Source organism: Taurulus bubalis, assembly GCF_910589615.1.
Source record: "Taurulus bubalis genome assembly, chromosome: 16".
Lineage (NCBI taxonomy): Eukaryota > Metazoa > Chordata > Actinopteri > Perciformes > Cottidae > Taurulus > Taurulus bubalis.
This window is the reverse complement of record NC_136604.1, coordinates 8,316,597-8,341,342: the sequence shown is the minus strand read 5'-3', so window position 1 is coordinate 8,341,342 and position 24,746 is coordinate 8,316,597. Positions and strand designations below refer to the sequence as shown.

At 42.5% G+C, this 24,746-nt stretch overlaps 2 protein-coding genes across 2 annotated transcripts; both read right to left on the bottom strand.

Moving 5' to 3' along the window:
• Nucleotides 1–1,586: 1,586 nt before the first annotated feature.
• On the bottom strand, nt 1,587–3,980 carry rps27.1 (ribosomal protein S27 isoform 1). Its single transcript, XM_079231770.1, has 4 exons — nt 3,955–3,980; nt 3,199–3,307; nt 2,975–3,085; nt 1,587–1,842 (listed from the first exon to the last, which is right to left on the bottom strand). The coding sequence occupies exons 1-4, from the start codon at nt 3,958–3,960 to the stop codon at nt 1,814–1,816; spliced, it is 255 nt and encodes an 84-aa protein (XP_079087896.1). The 5' UTR covers nt 3,961–3,980; the 3' UTR covers nt 1,587–1,813.
• A 2,146-nt stretch (nt 3,981–6,126) lies between these two features.
• Nucleotides 6,127–19,362, bottom strand: lrrc71 (leucine rich repeat containing 71; the record flags this gene model as incomplete). The annotated part of the gene is made up of 15 exons (XM_079231480.1): nt 6,127–6,265; nt 6,998–7,089; nt 7,559–7,670; nt 7,826–7,896; nt 8,002–8,065; nt 8,162–8,248; nt 8,443–8,517; nt 8,659–8,742; nt 8,825–8,984; nt 9,101–9,169; nt 17,459–17,533; nt 17,628–17,703; nt 17,898–18,008; nt 18,400–18,534; nt 19,293–19,362. 15 exons carry the CDS (start codon nt 19,360–19,362, stop codon nt 6,176–6,178), a joined length of 1,371 nt encoding a protein of 456 aa, XP_079087606.1. The 3' UTR covers nt 6,127–6,175.
• Nucleotides 19,363–24,746: the final 5,384 nt, after the last annotated feature.

Sequence of the window (24,746 nt, the reverse complement as noted above, 5' to 3'; positions counted from 1 at the left end):
TATAGCTATACATATATACTGAGTAAAAAAATCATAGTATACACTAGTGATGGCGAGATGGATGGAAAGCTTCCTGAAGCATTGAAGGTTTCCATCCAATTGGTTCACTCAAGGGCCGAAGCTTCATTTGCTCTACTGCGCCACCAAGTGGACAATAAATGTAAAACAGGCAGTGATCATAACGACACCATAGCGTGTGAAGCTTTGAATTGAATAAATGAATGGTATTTGTGATGCCAATACATCAACTATTAACTTACTAATAATGTGTCTGTCTATATATATATATATATATATATATATATATATATATATATATATATATATATATATATATATATATAATGGCAGGGTCAAAAGGGAAAGTGGAAACACACTGGGTGAGGGTTGTGATGGGACTGTGCTTATGTTACTATAGGTACAACATTTTATTCATTTTTATAAAAATAAGAACTTTTCCAGTGGGCTTTTTGAGACTTTTTCACCTGCTCATACCCTTCCACAGGGCACAGGTGAAGCTGGGGTACAGAGAGGAAGGGGGAAATCCATTGAGTTTCGCTGGCCCTGATATTTCAAATCACACAGCAAACCAATGAACCATTTTCTGAATCAGTGAGTCAAAAAAGTCATGAAACAGTCAGTTAAATGTTGAAAAAGATGTGAAAAGTAATAATGTAGTATGTCGATGAAAACTCAAAAAGTCATAGTATAACATCTCTATACTATAATTATAGTATATTTTTTAAATCCTATGACTAAAGCGTTTTAGTATGTTGAAAAAAACTTGATAAAAGTCAGTATATATGTATATATACTGACTTTTATCAAGTTTTTTCAAAACACAAAATAAGTCAGTGTATAGTATAGAAAAGATGTCAGTGCAGTTTATATGTTGAAATAAATCAGTCATGGGATATGTCAAAATGAAATTAAAAGCTATGTAGTATGACAAAAAAAATTCATGTAAATCTCAACAAAAACTCATGAAAGTATTTGTATAGCATGTGAACAAATTTATCAGGAAAGTAATGTTATCGTTCGTTGGAAAACTTTTTTACATGCAATATGTAGGATGTTGAAAGTCATACTACAGTCATACTACAGTATTTTTGAAAAACGTCACAAAAAATACATAGTATAAACTGTTGAAAAATAAAAAATAAATAAAATAAAGATTAGACGAGCTACACAATACTAACTAGGTCACCAACAGAGTTAAGCTAAACATTGTTTGTAAAGTAGGTATTTGTTCTCTGTCTTCGAAAGGGGGGAGCCATTGGTTTAGCTCAACCCTTCTGCAAACCGAGGTCAATCTGGCACTGGAATGAGATTGGAAGACCACGGAAGAGGAAGTCCAGTCACTTGGCAGTGCGGCCAATAAACTTCAAAATATGACATTAATTTAAAATCATGCCCAAATAATCCCGTTTCTCGGTGTCACAATATTAATATGCAAACCAACAGAATTATGAATACAACCTCTAGTACTTTCTAATATAAATGAACAAACCAAATTTGTTCGCATTCAATGTCTCAGAGTAAATAAATCCTTCCACTCAAATAGGAAACTAACCACGCACAAACCGTTCCTTTAGCCAAAACAACATTTTATTAAGAGAGACAGGGTTGGAGGGTAGAGGTACAGCAACAACCGATCTGTCAACAGGAACAGTGGAAACCCATCTGCGATCCAGTTGGTCTGCAGGTCTTGCTTCAGATCAGACCACTGGGTCTGCCGCCGTCTCGGGAGGCAGAAGGCGCTGATATCCACCGGTCCATCCCCTCCTCTCCCCTTCAGCTCCGGGGAGAGCAGCTAGTGCTGCTTCCTCCTGAATGAGCACCCTGCCAGAGGAAACAATGACAGTCAGAGGACCGGCCTCACAGTACAGAAATACTGCATGTGCTGCACACCGCTGCTATTGTCCTACACAGTGCTGATTCAAGTCATCCATCATGTGCCCGATGAGGTCAACATCCCTTCCCAGTAAGAAATGCAATAGCTAAAGCAACACAGACTGAAAAGCGGAAGATTAAATTATGAAGATTAGACGAGCTAGAGTTAAGCTAAACATTGTTTGTAAAGTAGGTATTTGTTCTCAGTCTTCGAAAGGGGGGAACCATTGGTTTAGCTCAACCCTTCTGCAAACCGAGGTCAATCTGGCACTGGAATGAGATTGGAAGACCACGGAAGAGGAAGTCCAGTCACTTGGCAGTGCGGCCAATAAACTTCAAAATATGTCACATTAATTTAAATCATGCCCAAATAATCATCGTTTCTCAGGGTCCAAAGCACCAGCCAAATGCCAACAATCAGGTTAACTTAAGCCACGTTAGAAAATGTCACCGGTCTTCCACACCGACCGAGATGATAATAAATCAATGGTTCAGTAATTTATATTCCGTTTTCAATCTTAGTCCCTGGTTTTGAGTTCTGATCACGAGCACAAAGACGTGGCATCTGAATCAAATATTAGTTGACACTAAATTAACTGAGGCTACTGAACAATATGAAGTTTGCACAAAGTGACGAGTTCCATACATTTAAAAAAAAACCAGACCACACATTATTTTAAGTCTTATGCAGGATCAGGCAAATTAACATATTTGGCTTCAAACTAACAAACCGCATTCAGTTTTAAAGACGTTCTTGAACGCTCTCTAATAAGCCATTCATTGGCTGATCTAGTGTAGATAAGTGTTTTTATGGAAAAACAGTAACTGTGGACTGTATTGTAAAAGTGAAACATAAAGGCATCATATTTGTACTGCATTATTTCAGGTAATGTTGCCCAATAAATTATTGAACAAATAGGAAAACATACATTTTGAGGTTCCCACAGGACGTATATCATATTTAAAAAAATGGTGGGTAGGCCTGTGGGATATTGTGCCGTGCCATTTAACTTGACTACAACTAAACTCTGCATGTCGGTAAGACACCCGTGTGACGTGTATGCGGTCGGTTGATACTGACCCTCTGTGAGACGTGCTTTGCCTCCAGTGGGCTGACACAAGACTGTTGAACAGCCAACACACAGCACGACTGTCTGAGCGTGGCTGAACACTGTCGTGATCTTGTAGCATCCTGGAAAGAGACAAACGAGAGACCGGTTAAAACTCAAGGTGGAAGAATAAACGCCAACTACCCCAAATTACATTGAACTGGCTTAGATGTGCATGGAGGGAGGAAAACTGTACCTGGACACTTCACATCCATGAAGTAAGAATTAGGACTCTGAACAAGACGCTTTTTCTTGTGCCTCCTCTTCTCCTCCTCAGGGGACGGGTGCAACAAGTCTTTTGCGAGCTGCATTGAGAAGGGAAATGGACAAAAGGGTTTTGTGAACCGTAGTAGAAAAATGTCAACCGTTTGATCAAGTAATACTGTTAATTACGATAATGCACGGGCTATCAAAGCAAAAAGAAACACTGGTCTTTCAGATTTAATAAAATGCTCATAAAAACCGCCATCTATCGAGTTGGCATAGTTTGTATTTAGCAAAAGGAGTGATGCGTGGTGCGTTCAGGCTCCTCGGCTGGCCTACATGACTTGGATTAAGTAACGCAGGCATTTTACATCAATCGCGGGTAATACTTTATATCTGTGGGTCATTTGTACATTGGCCGGATCATAAACCCCATATACACCAGTCGAGAGGAAACTACGAGTCCTAATGTGCAGTCCATGAGGTTAAGAGCACGGTCAGACCCTCCGTTGAACTGGCTCCATGTTTGCGGAGTGCGCGCAGCCATCTTGTGTCACAATGCGCTCGCAATGCGCTCAGATGTGAATAATTATTTGAGTAAAACTGGGACCAAAACTGAACGAAAGCATCCGAAACCGACACCAGTCGAGTCGCTAGACTCTTACGTAACAACAGAGGCGCGAGGCGGCTCTCTAACACTGTATTATATGATACAAATGTCATTTCACAACGGCCTGCGGATACTCACTGGCATGTTGGCGAGGAAATAGCCGCTGCCGAAAAGGAGGCATTACCGGAAGCGACGGGTTGATATCGGTGGATCCTTTGAGCACAAACCGGACGTGACGGATTCACAGGACGTGGCGGCCATGTTGGTGAGGTCCAAACTCCACCCTGCGACCTCTAAACACCAATGGGCTCCCTCTGCCGAGCAAACATTTCTATATTTAATCCCCAAGCGTCTTCACTGTGCACGACAGCTGCCCTACTATTTTAACAAAGAATAAGGAAAAATATATAAGAAAAATAATGAAAAGTGCTAATAAAAAAGAATATGCTAATCAAGATCAACTCCCCAATTTTGCTAGGGCAATCACAAATCACAAAATGATTATTATAAGATAAGACAAAATAAAATAATAATGTATTAGTCCCTCAGTGGGGAAATTGCAGGATTACAGCAGCAGACAGGTAAAGTGCACACAAATATAGTAAAATAAAACATAAAAAACAAGTAATATAAGTAAACAGTAAAACAGTAATAAAACAGTAAATAATCCACAATAGCAGTATTCTATATACAGACCGAATAAAAACATATTTAAAATGTATCTATATTGCACCAGTTGAAGTGAATAAAGTGATTATGTGCTCTTAATATGCTCTTACAATAGTGTGTTTATTCAATTCAATCAAACCATAAATGAACAGTGGCAGCTGACAAACTTTGTCCTCAGTATCAGATATGTCACAAAGCATAACCCCTTTATTATAGCTTCAGATGTCTCTCTCTTAACACAATACCAACGTGCCTCTGTAAATTTAAAGAGTTCTGGTTCAATGTCATTGTTTGTCCGGTTCATAGCCAAGCTTCATTATAAGAGATGGGGAACCAAATCAATAGTGTTGTGAAAATGTAGACCTATTTACAGTTCAACTGAATCTAATGTCAGGCTATCAATAAATATACAAATTAAGTGGTATTGTCTCAAGTCATGACCTTCCTTCTTTGTACTACGATTCCTTCACATGCTGCTCAGAATGGAAGCAGAAACTAGGCCTTACAATTTAACCTCACACCAATTGCAATAAAAGCTATTTCACTTGCATTGTACCCCTAAAGGTATCCTCTTTGACATACGAAAAGTTTAAAAAAAAATAAAGTAACCCTAATCTCAAGGGTAACTCTTGAAATCCAGGAAATAAAAAATGTCCATCCACTGGCCGTCACTCTGATGAACAATTAATCAGACACTACTGTATTTGCACTACTCTGACTACGCTGTTGTCTTAAATTGTCTTTTTGTCTCTGTTGTCTTTAATGTCTTTTTTATATTTATCTTGTTTATTGTATAATATGTATATATGTACGATGAGAGATACGTGAAACCGGAGTCAAATTCCATGTATATGTAAACACACATTAAGCTGATTCTGATCTGCCCAAGTGAAATTATTAAATATTTGAAAAGGTTACAATTAGAATTGGGCAGTATTTCTGTTACCTGTATGTGAAATACAATTACTTTGGAGTATTCCGTAATTGGTATTTGACAGTGCAGATCTGAGTCGAATAGGACTAGATCTGGATGGAACAAGACCACATCTGGGTGGATCCAATCCACATCATGCTAGAATAAAACCAGATGTAGAACCAGACTACATCTGGATAAACTATGTCCACATCTGTCTAGCAACAGACCACATCTACGTATAATAGTAACAGATCTGAGTGGAATAGAACAATATCAGAATCAGACCTCATCGGGGAAGAATGGAATTAGTAGAATAATACCAAATCTGGGTAGAACCAGACCACATTGGAAAAATAGAACGAGATTAAAAAAAAACAAGTACCGCTCACACTGGCTGACAACTGTAAGACATGATAGCAATGGTTAATCTACTTGGTACTTGGTATCCAGCTGTTCAGTCTTTGTCCTTGAGGTAAATTCTGACTGTGAGCAAAACAAAGCAGTAACCAGCGTTCTAATTAGCCGTCCTGGGCAAAGCATCTGGAATGTAATGTGCCACATTGTCCTTCTGTTCAGTCACTGCCTTTTTTAAGTATCACAAGGCTGATTTTGTTAATACTTAAAAAAAAAAAAATGTTTCATGTGTTACAAAAGCACAACAGAGGGCAAAATAAATCTATGTCTTTTTAATATTATAGAACAAATTAAAAGTATACAGTTTGTAGAATTAGATTAGTTCTCTCAGCACGAGTAAGCCTCCTCCTCTTCTTTCTGTTAGGAGCTCTTCTTTTTTAGTGCATCTCTGAGTGTCATCAGTTCTGTTATCTTCACAAAATACTCACAATCTGGAGGGAAGCGGTTTCTCTAAAAGACAGGTCAGAAATCATCACACAAATCATCTTCACATTCCTCTGCAACTGTTTATTAACACTGTAGATTCCATCAAACGTGTCAGTGGTGTATTCACAGTCTAGCAAGTCATGGATACACCTAAACCAATATATAACTTAAATAATCAAAAATACTAAAGTACTTTATTTCAGCAGAAATACCACTAAACAAAGTACGAATGGGGCACTTCAGATCCAGTTTATTTAAGTGAAATTAAAATGATTGTAGTGTAAAAAAAATACTGTATATGTTTTATCAGATAAAGAAAAGTTAAAAGCAGCACATTTCAAATGTACCTGAACCAATTTCCCCACATTCCCAGATCCCAGTAATAACTTGAAAAGTAGAATAATATCATTACCAATGGGAATGATGGCCTTTTAAAAATAAAATCCAAGTTGTTGTACGCCACAGTTGTCATTAATGTTAATACTGATTTCCAAAACCATTTAATGAAATAAAAGTACACAAATGTAGGTACAGTAGTCATGCACTATTTTTTGTAAGTTTAACGATGTAACCACTTAAAAGTAATCTTAATTTATGAACTAAAGTGAATTGTGCACAGTTACACACCCCGCCGCCACACACACACACACACACACACACACACACACACACACACACACACACACACACACACACACACACACACACACACACACACACACACACACACACACAGTGTTGGCTTGAGTCACACACCTGCAGAGAGAGACGCAGCAGGCCTTCTCCCTCCCCCTGCATCTCGAGTGATGTCAGGAAAAGAGGCAATGACTTCTTTGTAATTCTATTTCCTACACGAATACACAGACAACATTTTACTTAAATCTTTAATAAACTTCGGAAGGTTTCATTATTTATTTTGTGCATAGTCCTGCAGAAGTAGCTGTTAACTATAGCGACCAGCTCATACAAAACAGATAATAGATTTCATTAATGTAAGGTGATCTGTAAACAATAAACCTTTATGTATTTTTTCTAAACAAATGACAAAGACATGTCAAATATTATTTGTACTTAATATTAGTTATTATATTAAAAGTTTTTAATATAATAACTAATATAAAGTAAACTAAAAACGACAGCATCTGTGCAAAAGGATTTTGAAAAGGAAACCTTTGCACGTTGATTCTGAAGAACTCACAACATAATAGATGTTCCACATATGAGTTTAGTTGAAAATGTTCCTGCTATCAAACCTGACTGTATCCTTTCTGAAAATACCTTGATTGAACGTCTTATGAATAGCTCGCAGTTACTGACCTGCCAAGTTGAGGGAGTCGAGAACCTTGTTTCCAGGCAGAAAAAGCTCCCCATCCCTGTACTGCACTGGCTGGTCCAGCAGGGGGTTCACCATCTCCACCGACTCTTCCTGCTGACAGAGAGAGAGAGAGAGAAGTGAGCAAGTTAGTTAGATTTTTGCTCTTCCCGCCACAGAAACAAAGTAAAAAATATATATATATATTAAAAGTACTGTGCTGTGTCCATATAGCGCTTGGCACACAGACTCAGAAAGCGTGTCTCTGGTACCTCTTGTGCAGTTAGTGCTTTCTCTTGGTCTCCTTGCTTGCCAACTTTACTTTGAATCTTTATATCAGAAGCTGGGGGAGATTTAAAGAGACATCAGTGAATGAAAATGAGAAGATAAAAATCCCGGCTGTCAGGGAATGAAAGCAAAAGTGTTATTCTGTGATGGAAGCGATTACATTTCTTCGGAGACTTTGGGTTTTCTTTGTTGGCAGCTAGTTTCTCCTCTTTCTTGGATATTTCCTGTAAATTAAAAATTCTCAAGATTACTTCTCAAGATTTACAAACGACAGATACCAAATTAGTTCCACCAGTTACACAGATTATTTGGCACGTTACCTTTTTTTTGCCTTTGCTCTCCTCTTTGTTCAGTGAACTGCTGCTGGCTACTGAGGGAAGTTGGTCAGCAGGCTCCTCAGAATCAACCTTTAAAGATGTGAAAATATAGTGTTATTGTGTTTATTAGAATGGCTCATACATGTCCTTGCTCTTGTAAGAATCTAGTTTGAAACCTTTCAATGAGAGCATTTTTGCAGAGTAATGAACGTCAGTTTACTTTTTGACCGAGACACTGATGTTTAGGATTAATTGTATTATGCATTTGATATTGCTGCACTTACAGACTGTGTTCTTTCCAGAAGCATCTTCCTCCTCTCCACAACTTCTTCATGAGTGAGAGCAAACTCGCCAAGAATCTAAAAACGTTAGTGGTAAAGGGGTGGAAGCGTATTAAATTACAGAATATAATGCAATTATCTGAATATAATTTGAAACAATCTAACCACTGATTTAAATGCATTATGTGCCAAGTCATCATCCTTAATGTAAATGGATACCGCAGCCAGATGAGCAGCTCCTGAGTCTCCAATATGATTGTTGCACAGTGAGAGAATGAGCAAACTGCGGTTGAACCGCAGGCCCTGAGAGACAAAACAGGATGAATGAGGACTGCACCTCAGCAGTCATGAGGGGAACATTAGTTGTACCTGTTCCAGGTTGTACCTGTGCGATATGTGTCGCACCGGCATCGCCAATAGAATTGAATGCCAGATTGAGTGACAAGAGGTTCTTGTTGGCAGATCTGGTTGTTGAGAGCGCCGACCCAATGAGTTGAGCGCCCTGGTTTCCCATCCGGTTATTTCGCAGGGACAAGTGGGTGAGGCTTGGCCAAATAAAAACACACAACAGGAATCAGGCATGTGGGTGCTTCTCTTTTCGGGGTCTGTTTGAACAAGTTCTGCACTACTATGTGAGATATGGAAACACTTGGTGACTCACGTGCTGTCTTCAGATAGAAGAAGGTGGTAGCTGTGCTCTGGAAGATGGTTGCCCTCCAGTGTCACAGCTCTGACATAAAGCAAAGAGCAGGAGGACCATCAGTAACCCTCAGTGTTGGAATGGTAAATGGACCCGTACTTGTATAGCGCCTTTCTAGTCTTCCAACCACTCAAAGCGCTGTAACACTATATGACATCATTCACCCATTCACACTGTCAAGTTATGGCTTTGGACCTATCCGCCTCCCCACTTGATAGGGATTGGTGCATCTACCCGGATCTAAACGGGTTTCACTCAGAATGACGACAAACTTCTTCCTTTTTTCTTTCTCCTTTTATTCTGGAATCAAGCCACTGCAGTCATTTTCATTCGCGCCATACGGCAACGAAAGAGGTGAAAAACCTTTGGAGGGAAAACAGAAAACCCCCATTTCAAATATGCCAGCAAAGAAATCTTTCCAATTTGCACCCGTGCACAAAACCTACCTTCACCACCTACAGATCCCCAGCTGTGCTTCCACCAACATGTACATTGCAAACAATATAACGAGACACCAGACAATCAACCTAAGACAAACTCCCCATTTAACCCCAACGATATCTGTCCCAACCAATTCACCCCTGCACAAGTGAGTGAGCGCGCTGCGGAGCCCCATGACGTCGCTGACGCTCCCACACTGGCGGTGAAAGTGAAAGTCAGTCAGTCAGCGTTCAGAATTTGCCTCTTACCGGCTGCCTCTCCGGACTTGTCGATGCCCCGTTATTGCCGCAGATCATCTGCTTTGTACTCTCTCTTTTTTTTTGCTTGCGGCGTTTGCTCCTCCCCTCTTAAGTGCGCCCCGTGGTTATTTCCGGTTCCGTTTTCAATTACTTTGCTTACGACCCACCTGTCCGTTCCTATTTTATGTTTTACTTTCTATTTATCTTATTTCTGCTAGAAAGTCTACACGTTTGACTCGACACCTCCCACTCGATCTTCCCATGGAACCACTGTGAAGATCGCCAACTTTAAAAAGGCAAACTTTGTTGCTCCAGTTCAGCTCTCATCTTCCGGAGATGTTGTCCTGTTCTTCAGCAGGTAGTAAGACAACCAACCACCTGACGTCTCTGTGAAGGATGGTAGCCTGGATCTTCCCGTTCTGCTTGCTCACGGTCGGATGACTTGCTCTTGCTTCCCTTGTTGGTCTCGTCACAGGAACATTGTAGCTTGGGAAGATTCTGACATTGACGTCCCTCACGATGCCTTTACTGTCTGGATTCGTACTGATGACCCTTCCAAGCTTGAACTGCCCTCTTAGCGCATTTTGGTCACTTAGCCAGACAACGTCCCCAACAGCAACATTTCTTTCTGTAGTATGCCACTTGCTCCGCACGAATAAGTTGGGACCAGCAAGTTGGCTCCAATGCTTCCAGAACTTGGTCACCTCTGACTGCATTGCTCTTAGTCTCTTGTAGGGGTAGCTAGCAAAGTCAAATGTTTGGACATCCCCAGTTTGAGATGCCCGCCCAAGAAGGAGCGTGTTGGGTGTGATGTACTGGATACAGTCTTCCCGGCTCTGTACTCTGGCGTCAATTGGGCGCTCATTTGCCAGGTTGGCTGCGATGTGAAGAGTTGTCTGGAACTCACTGTATGTGAGCTCCGACCCCTTTCCAAGAATCTGGAGTGCTCTCTTTACGATGCGTACAGCAGCTTCTGCAGCACCATTTCTGTGTGGAGAATCGGCTGGGTGGATTTTCCACATCCACTCAGTCCCATTTTTTGCTGCGTTCTCCTGCAAGGCTGGTTTGTTCAAGCCATCCAAAAATCTGTAAAGCTCCTCCAAGACTTGTTTAGCTCCAATGAAATTGGTGCCTGGATCTGTCCAGATCTTCCTTGGATGCCCCCTGATCGCCGTGAACCTTTGGTAGGCCATCAGGAACCCTTCTGTTGATAGTGTGTTTACCAACTCTGTGTGGATAGCTCTACTGGCCATGCAGCAGAAGACCACACCCCAGACCTTTAGTCTCACTCTCTTCTTCACGTCATCTTTGACTTGGTACGGTCCGAAGAGGTCTATGGTCGTGAACTTGAATGGCGCAGCAGGTTCTGTTCGTTCCGGCGGCAAGTCACCCATTACTTGTTGACATTTCCTTGCCTTTGCCTTTTTGCAGATTATGCAGCCATCAACAACCTTTTGGGCAATCCTTCGGCCTCGTATGACCCATGCCCTCCCTCTCATCTTGAGCAGGGTTCCAGCCACTCCATCATGACTCTCTTGGTGGGCCTCCCGAGCAAGCAGTGTGGACACCCATGTGTTATAGGGTAAGATAGGGACTCCTACTTGATCTTCTTTGAAGATTTGCACTCGGCCACCGCAAACTAAAAGCCCGGAGTGTTCCTCTTTATAGACTACTAGTCTGTCTGTCGTGGTGCTTGGGAAGGTTGTGCCTTCTTGCGCCGCAAGAAAGATGTCTCTCAGGGCATCTTCTCGTTCCTTTACCGAGACAACTCCTCTCGAAGAAACTGCCTCCCACTTTGAGCTCTTTGCGGCTTTATTTCGTCCAATGAACTTTTTTGCTGCTCTCCAGATCCATGCAATTGTTTTGACCAGTTTAGTCAAGCTACTGAACTGCTTGGCATCCACAAGGCCTAGGATGGCTGATCCTGCAGGTGGTCTTCTTCGTTCAGTTACTGCTTGGTGTTGGTCTGACTCAGCTTCCTTTGCCTTGGCTCTCGTCACAGCAGCAAATGCCTTCTTTTGCAACTTGTTGACGCTTTCTCTGGCAGCGCTCGCTAGTTCTTTGGCCGATTTGATTGGCCACTCACTGACTGGTAACTTCAGAAACTCTGGCCCATTTTGCCACTCTGAGTCCTCATCCAAGTCTTGAGGGCTGGCCCCTCTGGTTATTATGTCAGCGATGTTTTGCTGCCCAGGGATCCACCACCAGTCTTGAATCCCTGTCCCGTCCTGAATTTCCCCAATCCTATTCGCAAAGAAAGTCTGATAGCCGTAGCTTTCTCGTTGTACTGCACCAAGAACTGTTTGGCTATCGAGGAGATGGTACCACTTTCCAATCTGGATTCGGCTGTGCAGCTCAAAGTACTTCTTCAGCCGCGAGGCAAACACTGCTCCACAAATCTCTGCTTTCACAGCATCACCTTTACAGTCCAAGGGAGTTAATTTTGCTTTGGACTCCACCAGCGTAACCATTGGGCCTTGGTTCGAGTTCCATCTTAGATACATCACTGCTCCATACGTATGCTCGCTTCCATCTGAGAATGTGATTGCCCAGGGTTTATCAACATAGCATGGAGGCGTTAGTGCTCTGGTGAACATGACTTTGCCAAGTTGAATGTATTCTTCGAAGAGCCTAATCGCGTCTTCCCTGAGGTCCTCTGAGAGTGCTATGTCCCATGTGTCTTTGATTGGACATTGTCCATTCCTCGCCTCTTGGAACGCCCTTCGCACAAGTATAGCTCCTTTTTGCTTAGCAGGAGTTACCAGGCCGACTGGGTCATACAGACCTGAAACTTGGCTGAGCAGTTCTCTCCGCGTAAGGGGATTTGGCATCTGATCTCTGACCTGTTCTTGGTGAAGGTCGTGGCCGCTTCTCATCTTTTTCTTTCTCTTCGAGAAATTGATTGCGGTCATGACATGGAGCTTGTCCTCTTCTACCATGTAGCCCAGGCCGAGCGCCTTATTGTCCTTCTCACTCCTTTGGTTTGGCAGGACCAACGTCTTCGTCTTGGCCTTCTCCGGCTCATCCTTCCAACCAGTCCTCCCACTTTGCCCAGAAAAGACCCAAGGCTTGAGCTTGAACCCTCCAGCTAGCAGGATATGCTTCACATTTGCTGTGATGGTTTTAAGCTTGTCAAGGTCATTGTGGGATGTGAGAATGTCATCGACGTAGCTGTCCTCCTCGAGCACCTGCCGCTCCACGTTGAGGTGGATGAAAGGTGCGAGGTTTGCAGTCTCACGCATTGCCAGCTGTGCGATGCACCCCGCTGGCTTGTCTCCAATGTTTACTCTTGTGATTGCATATTCCGCCAGCTCTTCATCTTCTGAGTCTCGCCAGAGGAATCTATGCAGGTGTACTTCTCGATCCTCCAACCAAACAGAGTTGTACATCTTTTTTATATCACCCAGGGCAGCATGTACTCCACACCTGAATCTGAGCAGGACAGCGCGAATCTGGTTGAGGACGTCTGGACCTTTCATCAGTAGGTCATTCAGGCTCACACCTCTGCACTTCTGGCTGCTGTTACACACAAGTCTCACTGGGGTCGTGACAGAGTGTGGGTTAGGAGCAATAAGGTGACTCACATACCATACTGGTCCTTTCCAGTTGTTTATTGCCTCCTTAGACAATTTGATTGCCGCCCCTCGCTCAACCATGTCATGAACTTGAGCCGTATAGGCAACCTTCCATTCCGGTTCCTTGGCTAGCTGCTTTTCTGTTCTCAGAAATGTAGCCTCGACTGTCCTTTTGTTGTCAGGCAGAGAGGCTGGATCCTCTAACCAAGGATACCTGGAGTGCCAATGTGGTTCTTCGCTGTGGCTATCGCCTTTGACATAGGTTAGGCCTTCCTTCATTATTTCGACCTCCCTCTCCTCAGCAAGAGTCATCTCTTTGCCGCCTGGCTGGCATTTCCCGCAGCGGCAACCCCCGCATCTCGGCTCACATGCTGCACCAATACTATCCCATTTCCACCATTCAAGGAAATCTTTCTTGGTGGTTGACGTACTTGACTCCTGAAACTTGGCGCTAGCCTCTTTGTTTCGTAGAGGGGTCTCAGGGATCCTGCCAGTGAGTTCCTCATACTTCACAGCTGCTGCTCTCATTGACCTCGCGAAATGAGTCTTGGACATGTGGGCTGATACAGTGAGCCCCTCAAAGAGGTCAGGATGCGTTCCGCCAACCGTCTTTCCAAGAGGTCCGTCCCACAGTACGAGGTCTCCAACAGCTTTGACTCTTTGAGGAGCCAATTGTCCTTCTCTGTGGCTTATGAGCAAATGTACCTCTTTGGGTCTCACAAGTTCATCCAGTGGAATCCCTGGGAAAAACTTGTGCAGCTGTTCTGGTGTCACATTTTTGTGGACATTTGCTATGCTGTCTAGTCCATAACAAAGCAATTGATGGGGTTTGAGAGTGCCCTTGGGAGTCTTCACTCGGATCCTTAGAAGGTAACGCTTCGTCTCCACACGAACTGTCATCCCTCCAACTCCATGGACGACAAGTGTAATTTCCTCACTCCTGAGGTTCAGTTCGCTTGCTGTCTTGTGGGTTATATAATTTGTGTCCGAAGCCAAATCAATTAATGTCCCGATCTTTTGTCCAGCATTTGCTGTGACCTCGAGGAGCATCATAAGCACTGGTAGCTCTTGCAGTCCACTTTCCACAAGAAGGCTTGGTGTATCCTTCCTAGTACTGAAAGCTCTTGACGCAGTGTTGGAGAACACATCCCGACATTGCTTTGCCAATTCTGGGGAAAGCTTGTTGAAGAACTCCTCTTGCTCTTTTGTATGTTTCCTCCTGGTTTTTTCCCTCTCCGGGCCGAATCTGTGCTCGTTCTCTCCGATGCTTTTTCTCGCTGCAGCATTTGGGCACAGATAGAAATGATGCCCAGGAGCTTGCTCCTCTCTGCAGACTTGATTTTTACATAGAAAGTCAGTTTTGCAGCATGAAGCGTCCTCATGTACTTCAAGGCACCTCCTGCATGCTCCCAACTTTCTCACTGCAGCCTTCTTCTCCGTTAGCTTTAGCGCACGAAACTGGTTGCAAAAGTAGAGTTTTTTCTTGTGCTTTCCGTCACCACAGACTACACACCCAAAATGGTCATCTTCTGATTTGGTAGACTTGGTTCTGGCATATCTTGGCTCGGTTCTGGTCTCTTTTCTACTTGGCTCCTCCTCTCTTAGCTGCTCGAGCTGCTCATATATGCTCTCTTGCCCTTTGAGGAATGCCAAGAGACTGTCAAAACGATTCTCTGCTGCCACTGCGTTTCTCCTGTCAGCGACATAGACAAGCCATTCCTTCTTCAGAATTTCTGGAAGTTTACTTTCTATTGATTTCGTCACCAGCGGATTTTTGATCGCACCTGTGTCCCCAAGGTCGCTCAAATCTTGAAGTGCCTTCTCCACAGCTTGGATTAATTCCACAATTTTCCGTGGCTGATGACTTCTGGCAGCTGGCATTCTCTGCAACTCCTCCACTATGTCAATAGCAATAGCAATTTTATTGCCATAGCGGTTCTCTAGGACACGGAAAATGTCACCTGCCGTGTTATAGCTGGTCAGGCGAAGGTCTCTTGCGATTTTATCATCAAGACTGTCCAGTAGTTGAAACTTTCTCACTTCTCTTGAACCGGTCGGCTCACCTTGCTTCTGGAGCGCTTCCCAGTCCTTTTTCCACCTGTGGAAGTCACGTTTATTCCCAGTGAACTTTGGCAGGGCTATAGGTTTCAGTCTGATGGTGGCCGGCGTGGGCCCAAGTGGTCTTTCCCCCTCCTCCTCTTTCCTATCCTGTATGTAGTCAGCCTTCCTGGAAATCAGCTTGGGAAGGAGGAGCTCCAGCCTCTTCACGCGGCTCTGAAAGTCCTTTTGCACACTTGGTGGGATCCATCGTTTCCACCGACTGTACACCTCCTTTGCAGTCCTTACCAGTCGTTGCAGGTGGTCGAGCATGAAGTCGTATGCCTCCTGGCTACCATCGGGCCGCGCATCAGCAGCACGGTCACCCACTTCCTCTGCTGCCTGCAATGATGTTGACAATTCAACATCCCCGAAGTTATCCCAAAGTGCCTCCTGAATCAGACTTTTGACCTCCTTTAGCTTCCCATCACACTCGTTGCAAGTCTTTGCTATGTCGGCTTGCTGCTGTTTAGTTAACACAGCATCTTCACCAGCCTCCAGCTCCGACTCCAGTTCCGCAATGGATGCAATCTCCACATCTTCATTTGCGCCCATGACTTTCTCAGCCTCTTTTATGACATTATTGAAACTGTCTCTGAGCTCCTTTTCAGACATGTCTTTGTAGGTCCTGGTAATGCTGTTGACCAGACGTGTAAATAATCTTTTCGCTGTAGTTCGCTCGACCTTGAGTTGCTCAACTGATTTCTCCATAGCTTGATCCATCATACTTGAATCCGCTCCGTCGTTGACTCCAGTTGAGAAGGTAAGTACTACTTCAATGCTTTATCGTTCCACTTGATTGTCTTCTTTTGCCAGGATTCCAGTTTATTTCTTCTGCTGTTCCAGCTCAAAGCTCCCAGATTTCCTTTTCCTGGTTTTCCAGACTTTCCTGTTTTTGGTCCGCGGTTTTTCACTGTCAAGTTATGGCTTTGGACCTATCCGCCTCCCCACTTGATAGGGATTGGTGCATCTACCCGGATCTAAACGGGTTTCACTCAGAATGACGACAAACTTCTTCCTTTTTTCTTTCTCCTTTTATTCTGGAATCAAGCCACTGCAGTCATTTTCATTCGCGCCATACGGCAACGAAAGAGGTGAAAAACCTTTGGAGGGAAAACAGAAAACCCCCATTTCAAATATGCCAGCAAAGAAATCTTTCCAATTTGCACCCGTGCACAAAACCTACCTTCACCACCTACAGATCCCCAGCTGTGCTTCCACCAACATGTACATTGCAAACAATATAACGAGACACCAGACAATCAACCTAAGACAAACTCCCCATTTAACCCCAACGATATCTGTCCCAACCAATTCACCCCTGCACAAGTGAGTGAGCGCGCTGCGGAGCCCCATGACGTCGCTGACGCTCCCACACTGGCGGTGAAAGTGAAAGTCAGTCAGTCAGCGTTCAGAATTTGCCTCTTACCGGCTGCCTCTCCGGACTTGTCGATGCCCCGTTATTGCCGCAGATCATCTGCTTTGTACTCTCTCTTTTTTTTTGCTTGCGGCGTTTGCTCCTCCCCTCTTAAGTGCGCCCCGTGGTTATTTCCGGTTCCGTTTTCAATTACTTTGCTTACGACCCACCTGTCCGTTCCTATTTTATGTTTTACTTTCTATTTATCTTATTTCTGCTAGAAAGTCTACACGTTTGACTCGACACACACACTGATGAGAGGAGCTACCATGCAAGGTGCCACATCAGATTATCAACCGCTCATACACCGTAGGCGCAGCTACGGGAGCAATTTAGGGTTAAGTGTCTTGCTCAAGGACACATCGACATGGGCTAGCAGAGCTGGGGATCGATTCGCAGATCCTCTGATTGAAGGACGATCCTACTCACCACTGAGCCACAGTCGCCCTTGATAACGTTAGAAACACACTGCGGTGTAATAGTCCCGCCAGTTCTACAACCTTTTAGTCAATAAATCTCACAGTGTGAATGCCAGCAGAATCCCCCCCACCTGAGGTTGGAGCACAGTGATACCGTGTCCACGAGGGAGACGACCATTCGATCCGTCAGTCCTGCCTGCCAAAACCTGCGGCACAGAGGACAAGATTACTCAAACGAATAAAACAGTGACAGCTGTAAGCCTGTTCGCTGTAACAGGAGTGCATCAGTGCATTACTCACTGAAGGCTCTGGAGCTTGCTCAAGGAGGGAAACATCTTCTGTAGCACCTTGGCAATCTTCTCATCTACCTTCCACCCTGTGTATATTTGAAGCAGATTATATTATGTTTTCTCCAACATTCAGTGACATGACATCAAATACAGGGGGGGGGTGGAAGGGGGGGGGTGTTGGTTTTCAGACTGCCCCTCAGGGTAGTCAAATAAGGATTTAAAAAGAGAAAAAATGTCAAATACGGCTGTAAATATTTCTCTGTTGATTTTTTGTTCTTACCCAAAACCTTTAGTTTATTGGCGCTGAGGGGATCTTCATTCTCCATCAGTTCCACTTGGAGGCATGGCTTAGACCAGAATGGTGCAGCATTTAACTTTGACTGGCTGTCCTCTGAAGGTACAATTATGATAATTAGAAGTGAGTTGAAGCCGAGATTATAGCTATGGACATTCAGACTTCCTACATGATGAACTATACAGTACAGGGAAACATATTTCCAGTGGCGTTCCGAGGTCGTCCGATTTTCTTTGATTAATATTTTAAGAAGTGTCTGTTTGGAAAATAAACAATTTGATCAGAGTCAAAATACAGTAAACTAGAATTTATATTAAATAGTATTAATGTTTAGTCAATTAACGTCCACATACAGCAATTCAGAATATCCGCTTCAGAGAAAAAAATATTCCATTGACAAATTAACTCTGGAAAACATATTTTAACAGGGTACAATAAGATAGCATGCTTCTGCCATGCGTTCAGATCCGCAGCAGCTCTTGCTTACCTGCGAGCCCTCCTTCAGCTTCAGTGATGGAGGAGGCTGGTTGCCTGGTGATGACAGTTGGGATATCCTTCATGTCCAAAAGAGCACAAAGACCAGGGAAGTCAGTCTCCACATGGCCTGAGCACTGATATTCGTCTGTGGGATGGAGGGTTTATAATGACCATACGACTCTCATTTGATGAAGAAAAAAAAACATAACAACAACAGTCTGATGTTACTTACCAAAAGTCAGAGCATGCAATTTGGAGTTTGGAGTTTGTCCTAAAAACAACAGAACGACCAGCGTTTAGCAATTCTCCTTTTAATTGGCCACTTGTGAATTACTATATCATATTTGTTGTCAAGTGATGTGAGTAAAGCTATTGAATATGTATGTGCTGAAGTTGTATAACCATTAAATAAAAATAAAAGTTATTATTCTTTCATCTTTATAAAATGTACAAAACATGACTTAATGACATTTCACGATGAACAGACGTAAACAAATTTTTAAGACGACTTTGTTTCAATTATTTAAAAACAACTGCTTATTTCCAGTGTTAGAAAATAACTACATATCACACTTAAGTACCGTTTCAAGGTGTTTGTGCTTAACTTAATTATTAATATTTGAATCTACTTCATTATTCTGCTTCACTACAATGTTTTAGAAGTTAAAAAGTTAAGCAAATAAATAGCACCATGCCATCTTTGATTTTTTTTTTTAACATATACTAATTGAAAGCCAATATCATTTACAGATAATCTACATAGGGAGATCGTACACGTTTCAACGCCAGCTGGCATACATTAATAGTCTCGTCAGTGAAGGGTAACGCTCATTCATTATGGATTTATTGGTCGATTTCAGCTCCTACTGGCTCCCTGAGCTGCTGATGAAAGACTCGTCTAACCTGTGTTTTTAGAGACCTCGTCCTCTGCAGGGGCCTTGTCTGTTTTCTCTTTGTGTCTCTCTCTGGACATTGTTGTGTCCCGAAGTCGCAAATGTAGTGACAATGCTGTCGAGAAGTGAGCTCGAGTCAGCGGTTCCCGTGGGTCAACTTCCGGTGGTGTCATGGCAACGTGTGCGCGCACTTTGTTTGGGTGGGCGGGGCTTATGGAACAGTCTGTGATATTAGGCTCGTTCGAGATGAGCCAGTTCTGCGCAGAATCGATCGGCGTTGATCGGCGCGCAATGCGGTTAGATTTGTGTCCGACTTGCTCCCGATTTGCTCTGACGTCATGCACACGTGGTCAACGATACTCTCACGAGATCAAGTCGCCGTCGATTTCAGAGTCAGCCACCGCAGTTGCTTTCCAACGACTGCGTGGCCCAGTGCATGATGGGGAACGCCTGGCTGTCGCCACATCAGAGAGCTGGTTGGCTCTTAGACCTGACAGCAAACACCACGTGTTGTAGAAAATCCTTATTTTATGTTTAGTTGTAATACTTAACACTGGATTATTGACTATTAGTCTCATGTTTGATCTAAAAACATTTATTGTGTGGTTGTTAATACAAAATCGTATTTATACAACACACATCAAAACTACTAGTAATGTATTTCACAGGCAGACATCAAAAGAACAAAGGATGCAGCTACACACTCATTTCTACATAAATATATATTTATAAACACATATAATAAATCCAAACGTGATCTGTAAACTACAAGTAAACAAAAGTTCGGAACTAACAGGAAGTACTTTTTTCTGTGACTTCCTATGTCTACTTTGAAGGCAGCTGACAACTGTCCGACTTGATTGCAGTTTTTTGACAAGGCCTCCTGCTGCGGCCGCCTGCTCTCGTCTGGATTCCAGGCGAGGCGCAGCTCTAACGAACGAGCCTATTGACGTCAGAATGCCGTTCAAGAATGCCTTTGATGTCAGAATCAGAATCAGCTTTTGTATGAAGTAAATGTCATTAGTCTATACAAGACTATGGAGGATGAAAGAAGAACCTCAGAGAAAGAAGTTATGGATGATTATAGCCCTTTTAGAGTTGTGCCCAATATATTTGTTGAAGGGATTCGGAAAATTCTGAGAATTCCAAGAATAGTATCTAAAGCCCTTTTGAAGAGAAGAGCTTCAGCAAAAGCGTTTGTAGGGGACTGGATGGGGTATAATATTCCTGAGGAAAAAGCTAAAAAAAGCGACCTCGTTCCAATATTTGACTTACCTAGTGGAAAATTCGAGTCTGTCAACATTGAGTTAAGGGATACAGTTATAAAGATTACCCACATCCCCACATTTGTCCTCAGAGGTGACAGCTGTCACCCTCCCATCATTGGAACGAATGTCATCAAGTTAGAAGTCAGGTCGCTAGACAAGCCAAAACCAACAAAAAAGTGTCCCACCTGCAGGTATGTGAGGAAAACCATCTCACATAACTGCACGTGTTGGGAGAGCGTTGGGAAATGTGGCCCTGTGGAGGTAAGACGTTACCAGTCACCAGAGGTCATCAAGGAGAGCGACCCTGTGTCCTATAAGCGTGAACCTTGCGGGATAAGACGTTACCAGTCACCAGAGGTCATCAAGGAGAGCGACCCTGTGACCTATAAATGCCCTGGCGGGATAAGACGTTATCAGTCACCAGAGGTCATCAAGGAGAGCGACCCTGTGACCTATAAATGCCCTGGCGGGATAAGAAGTTATCAGTCACCAGAGGTCATCAAGGAGAGCGACTCTGTGACCTATGAACGTGGCCCTGGCTGGATAAGACTTTACCAGTCACCAGAGGTCATCAAGGAGAGCAACCCTGTGACCTATAAATGCCCTGGTGGGATAAGACTTCACCCTTCACTAGAGGTCATCAAGAAGAGCAACCATGTGACCTATACACGTGGACCTGGCGGGATAAGACGCTACCAGTCACCTGAGGTCATCGAGGAGAGCTCCCCTCTGGCCACTGCAAAGGTCTCTAGCTGGGTATATGAGCAAACACGTGTCGAACCTGCGCAAGACGCAACAGCACAGGAAGAAATTAAAAAACATTGCGTTGGGTTTGTCGTGGAGAAACTGGTTTCGTGGATATACATGAAGGCAAAACTGTCAGGCGATTTGATATCCTGGGCCACCCTTAAGCGTCTATATGAAAGAACATGTGCCGAAGTCGAGGGTGTCGATTTTGATACCAACTTAAATACTTTTAAAAACATTGACAAGACCATTCACCAGGACTTGGGGACGTGGGGCGGTGCAAATATGTTGCTGTTCGAATTAAGGTTTCGGACACCAGCACTTGAAAGATTGTGCCATCAAAGATTACTTGGTGACACCGCCAAAAAGAGTCCCAGTACTGTCACCTCCACTTCGTTATAAGGAGACCGGGTGATCCGGTTTCCCTATAGCTGATTTAACCCTAGAACACTAACGTTACAAATAGTAACACCATCACTAACGTCGGCTATATTTTACCCGATATAATGTACCTGATAAAAAAATACTTCTCATCAAAATATATTAAAATACAACAATACAAGACAAATTGAAGTACTCTTCTTTTACTTTACCCTATAGAACTTCTCATAAAACGAAAAATAGGTATCACCCTTTCCTAGGGCTCGTTTTCATTTTGGAACTAGCTGAGGTCAGTGCATAAAACCTTGAGGTCAGAGAGTAGAACCTTGAGGTCAGAGCATAGACCCTTGAGGTCAGAGCATAGATCCTTGAGGTCAGAGAATAGAACCTTGAGGTCAGAGCATAGACCCTTGAGGTCAGAGCATAGATCCTTGAGGTCAGAGCATAGAACCTTGAGGTCAGAGCATAAATCCTTGAGGTCACAGCATAGATCCCTGAGGTCAGAGCATAGACCCTTGAGGTCAGAGCATAAATCCTTGAGGTCACAGCATAGATCCCTGAGGTCAGAGCATAGACCCTTGAGGTCAGAGAATAGAACCTTGAAGTCAGAGCATAGATCCTCGAGGCCAGAACATAGATCCTTGAGGTCAGAGCATAGAACCTTGAGGTCGGCGCATAACACCTTAAGGTCAGAGCATAGAACCTTACGATCAGAGCATAGAACCTTACGATCAGAGCATAGAACCTTGAGGTCAGAGAATAGAACATTGAGGTCAGAACATAGATCCCTGAGGTCAGAGCACAGAACCCTGAGGTCAGATCATCCATATTTCTTCACTTGCTAGCTACTAACGGGTTGGTCCTGGTGCTCGTCTTCATTTTGGAATTAGCTGATGCTCAATCTCATCTTCTTCTTCAAAGTCACTGTGAGACTCTACATTTTCATAAATGTGATCCTCACATTCTGAAACCTCTTCCTCTACAACATCATCAAAAGCTTCTCTCTCTCTTCCAAAATCAATTGCAAGGCCTTCTGAGCAGAGAATCTTTTGGCCACCTTGATCAATTGCTATAAGGAGCCACACCAAAGCTATATTTATTGTGTCCCAACCCCCAATTTGCAGTGTTCTCTCTCTATTTATATTCTTCACAGAAAATGAGCCAAGGCCAATGAGTCTGCGTTTGAAAAAAATATTCATCATATCATTTTCTTTTGATAAAACATGTAGTTCCACAGACCCCAACACCACACAAGGGTTAAATGTCACTTACCTAAAGCACTTTGTAGTTTGGCTTTCTTGAAGAAATTGTACTTCTTGATACTTGTTCCGAGTTTGTAAACATGGTTGAATGCACTTATTGTAAGATAAAAGAGTCAGCTAAATGAAATGTAATGTAATTATCATCTTTCACTCTGAGCATTAGTGTTAATTCATAAAATATTTCTTGCCATAAAATCTTTAACTAAGTGGTGGGATTATCGATCATATAACTATGTTCATAACCATATTTTTCTCTTTTCGTACAGTGGATGCAATTATGTAAACTGTATGATGAAAATAGAAGGGAATTTATATCAGGAATAATTGATGGAAAATACAAGATTACATTGAGGAATCTGCTTGGAAAAACATCATGAAAAAAATACATAATTCCAGCATAATGTTTCACTCTTCAGAGCCCACTGTCTTTGGTAAACCATCAAGTCAGAAATCTATTATACCTTATTTTATAGTATATAAATATTCTGTACTTGTCAAATTACTTCGAAACACATAAGATATGATTAGACATGGAGCTTCATGTTTTTATGAACTATCTAAAGGAATATTAAAAGCAAAACAACATAGTGTATTCACAATAATGTAGTGCTTTTTATTAAAAAAACAAACAAACGAAAAAAACAAATATAAAACAAAAAGTAAAAACCAACAGCATTTTTCATGACTTAAGAATCATAATTACAAACTTTTAACGAGTGGAAGAAGTTTTTTGACAAACTGTACACATCACAAAATGTCCGCCAGTCTGCCATTTACAATGCTTGCATCTTATCTTGTGATTGTCTAAAAATAACTAAACGAATCACACAAAACACACAAATACAAGTACAAGCATCATACAATGACTGCTATCACAAAACGGAACCATTTCCTATTCGAAAATAAAAACAAAAATAATAACATGATATTGGGTCGACAGCTTTACTTTTGTGTCCGTCAACGTTCAAAAATATCATAACATTTTTATGTTGGTTTGTTTTTTTAGTGTTCAACACTTTGCAGCAAAAAACAAGGAGTACGTTTCTCCTTAAAAAGTTATATTATTAACAATATTCAGTGACAAAAGGTGTCGTTGCGGAGTCACTGTCTTGTCCCAATGCCTTCTGTGTCCAGTTGACATTCTTCTCGCTCATGCAGTACATAGATGAATTTCATTTATAGGCAACCAAAACTCAGCTTACGGTTTTATGTCGTCCGGACAGTTATGGTGAGCTTTTCTGGACATTGAACAAAATCATTTTCCTCCGAGCTTAAGTGTCTTCATTATAGTAATACAAACGGAAGAAATTATAATATTATCATAATACATTTAGGGCTGATTCCTGTACAGTAAAATAATAAACAAAATCCATTTTTCAAGATATTGCTTTTGGAGACACTCCTCAATGTAAGTGTGTATATTTACATAACTTGGCACTGTACAGCTTTCCGTTCCCCCTCCCTCCCTCCGTCAGTGTCTCATTCTTGTTAACCGCACTGGGACATTGCAGGCTGTCCCTTTTTAGCAGAGGCATTTTGGGGGGAAATAAATCTCATTAAATATCACAATTCCTTTTTAAAACATTCTCCATGGCAACCAGGAACATAGTCGAAAGAAAGAAAAAGTGTTAAGCCCCTTGCCCTCCCAATATACACCGCCCCACCCGTCTCACAGAATATAAGAAAATATGACCATCACGATACATTTTATGTTAAGTATTGTTTTCCATAGTTTTCTTAAAACTGTTAATTGCCATCGAGCCCTTAATTTTTTTTTCTCCATTTTTTTTTTAAGAAAGGTATATC

Coding starts and splice junctions, on each gene's coding strand:
- rps27.1 (XM_079231770.1), bottom strand. Junction 3,086..3,198: donor CATGGATGTGAAGTGTCCAG/GTACAGTTTTCC, acceptor GTCTCTTTCCAG/GATGCTACAAGATCACGACA. Junction 1,843..2,974: donor CAAAGCACGTCTCACAGAGG/GTCAGTATCAAC, acceptor TTCCTCTGGCAG/GGTGCTCATTCAGGAGGAAG.